General features: G+C 31.3%; 1 protein-coding gene across 1 annotated transcript; it reads right to left on the reverse strand.

Moving 5' to 3' along the window:
• Positions 1-267: 267 nt before the first annotated feature.
• LOC105118872 (trans-cinnamate 4-monooxygenase-like) lies at positions 268-3,295 on the reverse strand. The gene is made up of 3 exons (XM_011016926.1): positions 2,383-3,295; positions 1,883-2,016; positions 268-1,079 (listed from the first exon to the last, which is right to left on the reverse strand). The coding sequence occupies exons 1-3, from the start codon at positions 3,165-3,167 to the stop codon at positions 481-483; spliced, it is 1,518 nt and encodes a 505-aa protein (XP_011015228.1). The 5' UTR covers positions 3,168-3,295; the 3' UTR covers positions 268-480.
• Between the last annotated feature and the right edge of the window lie 4,406 nt (positions 3,296-7,701).

Genomic DNA, 7,701 nt, shown 5'->3' on the forward strand with positions numbered 1-7,701 from the left:
AAAATGTTCCCTCTTTGTTACTTTATCAGCCAATCAGAGAAATGATGCCTAGCTATGCCTTCATTAATTTTTTTTTATCAGTTAAATAAAAGGGTTTCCTGCGGGTTATTTGAATTACAAATTATTATTATTATTATTTATTTTGTTACAAATTTACCTATCAATTGCTAGCCCTCGTTTTACCTTTGACAGATCCAGTTAGGACTCCAACGAACTTGACCGGGTGGGTCTGATAAATTGAGAATTCACATGGTCTGGGGGCGAAGCTACAAGGAATTAATTATCAACTCATGGCAAAGTCGAGAAAATATAATTTTTGAGTTCATAGATTTACAGCCACAGCTCCCTTTGTATCATCATTAGCCACTTTCATCTGAATCCCGCATCCAAAATCATTCCCTTTTTTTTTTTTTTTTTTTTTTCTGAAGACCCACAGTAACAATACACGAGAACAACACAAAAAGGAAGCAAGAAATGAAACTAAAAGGACCTTGGCTTTGCAACAATGGTGGAGTGCTTCAAAATGTGCAAGCTGAACTGTCCGCCTTTCTCTGAGGTGTCAATCTTTGACTGTCCAGGAGGAGGCAAGAGCTCGAAATTCTGTACCAAACGTCCCAAAGTAATACCAAGAATTGGTAATGCAAGAATAATTCCAGGGCAGCTCCTTCTCCCAACTCCAAAGGGGAGGTACCTGAAATCATTGCCATTGGCCTCAACCTTGGCCTCCTCTTCGAAGAACCTCTCTGGCCTGAATTCTTCAGGGTTTTTCCACTGAGCAGGGTTGTTGGCAAGCCACCATGCGTTCACAAGGATCTTGCTCTCGGCGGGGATGTCAAAACCTCCAAGCTTAGCATCATGGAGGTTCATGTGTGGGACAAGCAGAGGAATCGCCATCCTGAGCCGGAGAGTCTCTTTGATGACAGCATTAAGGTAAGGCAGTTTGTTGGTGTCAGGCTCAGTGACTTGGTGACCAGGTCCAAGCACGGTATCGAGCTCATCACGCAACTTCTTCTGGATTTCAGGATGGTTCACGAGCTCAGCAATTCCCCACTCAATCGACCACAGTGTCGTCTCAATTGCTGTTCCACAAAACAATCAATTAGTACGAGTAACGTACTATTAAATTCGAGCGTCTATGAGTGCGTGTTGACACCCCCACCAATAAAGTTGGGTGGACGGACATATACCATCAACCTACCACCACCATATATTCTTAATTTAGAATGTGAGAATTCAAGGCCTTCGAAAAGTTTGTTCACAAAGTATCTTGCTTGGTCAAGGAAAAGTTGCAGGTTTGTCAAAAGGGTTAGGCTTGAATTTGTGTTAGGTGAAGGAAACACAACAAACACCACCTATATGAGTTTCAAAGCGAATCAAATTTCAAGAAGGACGAGGTATGTCGCCCGTATTGGGTGGCAACAAGGTACATGCACGTCAACATCACTTGTTTTCTATAGATAAAAGAAGAGGTTTTTCTTGAAAAACAGCACTTTCCAAAAAATAATTAAAAAGAAATAGCACAGTTGAACTTTTTTTTATTTTGTTTTGGGAAATAGCATTCTTAATGGGCCATGTTGTTGGGAAGTGCATAACCAAGAATAAATTGCAAGGTTCCTAACCGCGCATTCTACAATTATTCTTTTGAAATATACAGGTTTTTTAATCTTTAATTGTATTATTAAAATTACTGATGTGCCATATAAACATAAACCCAAGTCTCCTCTACTTTCTATAAACAAAATTATTTCCACAGAAGTGAAGAAAAATAGTAGATCGATCGCACAGAACAATCTACTGAGTTGAGTTATTTTTAACGAGACAACCCTTTAATTTATGTTATTTTTCTAAAACGACACCCCCTTTGGATCATAGAAACACATACCAGCAACATTGATGTTCTCCACAATGTAAAGAACGTTGTCCTCATTGATCTCTCCTTTCTTTTGAGCATCCAAAATATGATCAATTGCACATTTCAAGCCTTCATTGCTCATGCTCTTTGTGCTTCCAAGTTTCCTATTTCCCCAAGACAAAGAATATTTATCGATTTTGTTTACAAAATATATAGCACAGTTGAAAAAAATAAAATAAAATAAAAATTCAAAACTTATTTTTTAAAAAATAGTATAATTTAACAATTTAAAACTATACCTACAAACCCAGTTGTTAAAACTTAAACAGATAATGCATTTATTTATTCAAGGATGGGACAGTGATCAAAATGTCGATGATGATGAAAACTATCAGTCAAGTACTGACACAAAAATGATTGCTGGCCCCCTATCAAAATCTACTGTCGATCTGAGCATGATGACAAATAGCACCAGAAAAAAATAAAAATTCATCAGAGAATCTAAATAGCCAAGAAAGAGAGAAACTTACTTCCTCTCTTCAACAAAGTAGTCCTTGAAGAGTTGCAGCCTTCTCTCTTTAACCTCCTTGCAGATCTTCAAGTAACCTCTCAAGAACGGTCTCAAAATGGGGATAAAATCACCGTAATTGTAATCAAAGCTCTGAGCCAGTCTGCTCCTCTCACCATTCAAAGCCTTAAGCTTATTAAACAAAGGATCCTCTTCGCTCTCAAATCTCCTATCAAACATAATCCTATACATGTTGTTATACATCATCAGTTGCAGTCTCCTCCTCAGAACAATCCCATGAGTTGCAGCCTCGGGGTTTTTCTTAACATCCTCGACAACTTGAGCCGCTTCCTCTTCCCATTCATACCTATATTGTTGAACAACCTTGTTCGTAAAGAAAGGGACTGTCATGATTCTCCTCATCTTCCTCCAATGTTCACCATAGACAGTGAAAACCATGTCTTGACCTTTCCCAGTGAAAATATCAAAAACAACGTTTCTTGTTCTTGACCCGAATTCAACACCTTGCGTGTGCAGAACCTCTTTAGCTAGGTCAGGTGAGGAGACGACAACAAGATTACGTTGGCCCATACGGAGGAGGAGGATGTCACCAAACTTCTTGGCCAAATCAGCGAGGTTACGGTGGTTCAGATCATCACCAACTTGAAGCCAGTTGCCAAACACGGGGACCGGTAAAGGACCAGGTGGGAGTTTAAAACGTTTGCCACGTAGTTTTGAAACAACAATGGCAACAAGAATGGCAACGAAAGAACCCACAAGGGTCTTCTCCAAGAGGAGGAGATCCATTATACTGGAATATGATCTTTATCCAAAGGAGTACTGAAAGAGATTTCTGGGGAGAAGAAGGAGCGGTAGATTGAAGAAGGTATAATTAGGAGGAGGAGAGACTAGGTGGTTGATGGGGATTGAGTAGGGGTTGGGAGGGGGGTTTTATAAGCAAGAGAAGAATTAAAGAGCAACTGAACCAACGTGGAGGTTGGAGATAAAAATAGTTCATAAGTTAGGTGGACGTGTGGCTTCCAGTTAGGTTTCTGGAACAGAGTTAACGGCGTTAGTTCTGAGGTGTGATAGGAGAGGGACAACACATCATTGATCGCTGTGGAGAGTAGTAGGTGAGGCAGGTTGGCGCCACATGATGTCACAATCTCGCGGCACGTGATGTCACAAATTCTTTTATATATATATAGACGCACAAGCGCCCTCTACATCTCATTTCAAGATTCATTTTTATTTTTGTAATTATGATGCTGCAGTTAGCTTATATCTCAATTAATTTCTTAATATTTTAAAATTAGTAATTATATAAATATTTAATAAGCTTATAATTTATAGTGTTTAAACTAATAATATTGAAAAAATAAATTTAAAATTTAATGAGTTAAATTATACTACTCAAAATTAATTTAAAATTATATTTATCATGATGTAAATGATCTAAGTTTAAAAATAAAAATAAATTAATTAACACATTCAAGAATCCAGCATGATCTCCACTATCCCATTGACTTTTCTTAAAAAAAAAATCAATATTGTTTCGATCCTTTAAAAAAATCGTTTGAAAAAATTGAAAAGTTTCTCTTAATATGTAACTTGAGCTTTATACTGTGCTATTTTCAGGTCAGATTTTACACGCGCACACACATAGTCTTCTAGAATATTCTTTAATCAGTACTTTGTCAATACTCCCTCATGTTAGAATATTGATTTCAAGAACATGTTTATTTCTTGGAATTTATTTTTTAAAATATTATTTTTTAAAAAATTTATATTTTTTTATTATTAAAAAAATTGATCAATTTAAAATATTTTTTAGTTAAAGAAAAATTTAACTTAATTTTCAAAAAAATATTTCCCTAAAACATTTGAACAAAAAACACTTTTCAAAAGTTGTGAAAAATTAAAAATGTCATAATATTTATTGATTATATCAAATTTGGTCCTCAAACTTTTAATTGCTATGTATATTTTGTTTTAAATATTTATTTTTCAATTCAATCTCTTAAAATGTAATTTTTATATTAACTTCAGTCTTTATTTTTATAATTATTATTTGCTTTTCTCATATTATTTTTTTATTAAAATTTTTATTTATCAAATTTGGTCCTTATTCTTTGATTTTTACTTATTTTATTTGAAATAATTTATGAAATGTTAATTATTATTATTATTTTAATTTCTTCATCTTTTATTTTTTTATTTTTTACATTTGATCTCTATTATTTTATTTTAGATAATTTATGAAATTATATTTTTTTCAATTTCATTCTCATTCAACTTTTTAATTTGTAAGATTTATTCCTCCTTATTTTAATAAACTTGAGAAAAATAAAACATTAATAAGTTATTTTCCAACTCATTTTCTATAACATGACTAAATACTGAAAAGTGTTTCTCAATTTATTTTTCATTACACTACCAAACATCAGAAAATAATTCACTTTTTCGAAACTCATTTTCTAAAAAAAAATTATTTTTCAGCAAACAAACAGGGCCCAAGTTATAATTAATTATAGATGTTTTTATGATTAATAAATTTTATTGGTATAGCCAATTAAATTTTAATTGTATTGTACAAAATTTAAATGGCTAATATTAATACAATTAATGGGTTGTTGTTTATGATTAAATTAATTAAATTAATTTAATTATTTTAGATATATTTGGTAACTTGTATTTTTATAGAGTGTAAGAGTATCTATACATATGACATTTAAAAATATTCTCACCAGGAGGTCTTAAAAATACTTTACCGTTTTATTTAGTCTATGGTACTCTCAGCACACAATTTAAGATTGTACATATATATATTCTTCTAAACTTTCATTACACATTTTTACTATATTTTAGTAACTCAAGCATTGAAAATAATGATTTAAAGGATTGTAGAATCTTTTTTTTATCCAAAAATTCTAATGAATTGTTATATTTCAAGAGATAATCATATTGCATGTAAAAATGTCTTTTTGTAAAGGGAGTTTTTTTCTCTCTAATAATAACTCTATTTTATATTACAATCAAATGTTTTTATCTAAATCCTTACTCTTTTTATACCCACTTTTAGTTTTTGTTAATAATTTTATTATTGATTTTAGTTGCTAATTTAATATTAAAAAAAACCCTGGTTACATTTATTTTTCTAGTTCTCTTCGTTTCATTTAATTTTCCTGAAAACACATACTCTATCCATTTTAAATTATTTTTATTGGGTTAGTTGCTGTTAAAGAATAATATAAATTTTATTTTGAGATCTCACCTAATACTTTAAGCTATTGGATTAAATTGGTTATTGAACATAATATCAAAATCTCAATGATCAAGCAATCATAAGTTCGAATCTCATTATCCCCATTTATTTAATAAAAATCAAGATTAAAAAACTTTTAATTAAAAAAATATTTTAGAGAATAATATAAATCAGATATTAAATCTTCACTTAACAACTTAAATATTTAGGTTAAATTAATTCTTTCACAATTACATATTTTTCCTTTCACTTTTATTTCTCTCTCTATATATTTTTTTAATAAAATTTCTAGATTCTCTTTAAATAACAACTTATGTTATGATTTATATCTTCATAATGGTGTTATAAAGTATTTATCAATCCTTATATCCTTATTTATAATTTAGTTTTTTCATTGATTTATTTTTTTCATTGCATTTTGCATTTTGTTTTATTAAAAGAATAGAGTTAATTAAAAAAAGGTTGGCGAAACAAGTTTTTTATATTTTTATAAAAATAAATTATTAGATCAAGGAATACTGATTAAGAAAAATAATTAATATGTTTCTAATACTAAAAAAACTTACTAGTTTAAATAAATTAATCAAGGAACAAGTTTATCATCCTAGTTTAAAGGACCGGTATCATGCTATGTTGTGAGTAATTAAGAAACTATGCATAAAGAGTTTGCTTCCTCTGTTATCTCAGGTTCGAGTCTTTGGTTACTCATATAATAGCCACTTGAGGCTTACATGATCGTTAACTTGAGAGCCCATAGAATTAATTATGATGTACATAAATTAATCCAGATATCCACGTTAATCTAAAAAAAAAAACTATGCACAAGTCTTTATTTTTCCTTTTCTTTTACTTTAACAAAGATGCTGCATGTTGCGAATTGCAATATATTTGGCATCAACGTTTCGCGGAGGTGCAAATTGAAAATGTTAAATATGTTTGGAGGAAAAAGTCGAAATTTGGAAGAAATGAATCCTCAATTGAAATAAATGAAAAGAAAGAAAGGTCAACCTTTAAACAAGCTTTAGCTCGCCGACTAGACTTTACCGTTACTTTTAACGGCGTATGTGCAGCCTTCTCAGTTTCAACTCCTGCATGCCCACCTACCCCCACCTAAATCGTCCCAGATTCTTCGAGATGTATTTTTCTTCCTCATCTCTTCTTCCTCCTCTCGCATTTTGTAAATATAGAATCTTTTTGCATAAATTTGCACATCATATCAATATCAGCCTGATAGATTCATAGAAATTTAATATCTCTCTTGATAATAATTCGAAATCAAAAGATCAAGGAGGGTGAACATTATATTTTGTTTTCATCACTGGAAGAATAATCCTTATTCTAGCTATGACCATTTAAATAGTGCTCAATTAATAAAAATTTAAGATTAAAGAATTCTTTCTAATTTTAAATTTGAGTTGTTGATTGTTTATATAATAATTATTAAAGATTTATATAATTATTAATTTTAGAATTTATAAAATTAATTATGATACATGCAAATTGATCCAAACATTTATATTAATATAAAAAAAATTATTTCAATTATTACCATCTTGAGATTTGATTATTTTTTGTTAGATAGTACATATTTAACTTTTAATAAGTGGATCATTCTTCAATTCGGCCATGAAGTTGTAAACTCTAGTGAAATTGGTGAATGTCGACAATTTCATTCATCAATGAAGTTAATAAAATTATATACAATAAAGGGAAGCAGTTGGAACACTCTCTCTCTCTCTCTCTGTTTTTTTTTTTTTTTTTTTTTGAATTGGGAAAAAAGGTTGTGGGTGGTGGAGAGTCAAGACCAGCTCCAATTCTCACCTACTTCCATGGATAAGGACGTGGACAAATTGCAATTGCATACCTACCTCCCATCAAAGTCACTACCATCACACCATTGCTCGAGCTACCACCTTCCTCCAATCCACTCCACGCCATATATATATAAATGGAGATTTTTTTTACATAAGAAATATTGACGTGGACAAACATAAGCATTTCAATTCAAAAAATCTCCATTTATAGCATCCCGATCCCTCTACACCCAACAATGGCCGCGATGCCAAGAATTTATTA

The sequence above is a fragment of the Populus euphratica genome, unplaced genomic scaffold, assembly GCF_000495115.2.
Source record: "Populus euphratica unplaced genomic scaffold, PopEup_1.0 scaffold2302.1, whole genome shotgun sequence".
NCBI lineage: Eukaryota > Viridiplantae > Streptophyta > Magnoliopsida > Malpighiales > Salicaceae > Populus > Populus euphratica.

Coding starts and splice junctions, on each gene's coding strand:
- LOC105118872 (XM_011016926.1), bottom strand. CDS start 3,167: ATGGATCTCCTCCTCTTGGAGAAGACCCTTGTGGGTTCTTTCGTTGCC. Junction 2,017..2,382: donor TACTTTGTTGAAGAGAGGAA/GTAAGTTTCTCT, acceptor TTGGGGAAATAG/GAAACTTGGAAGCACAAAGA. Junction 1,080..1,882: donor GGAGAACATCAATGTTGCTG/GTATGTGTTTCT, acceptor TTTGTGGAACAG/CAATTGAGACGACACTGTGG.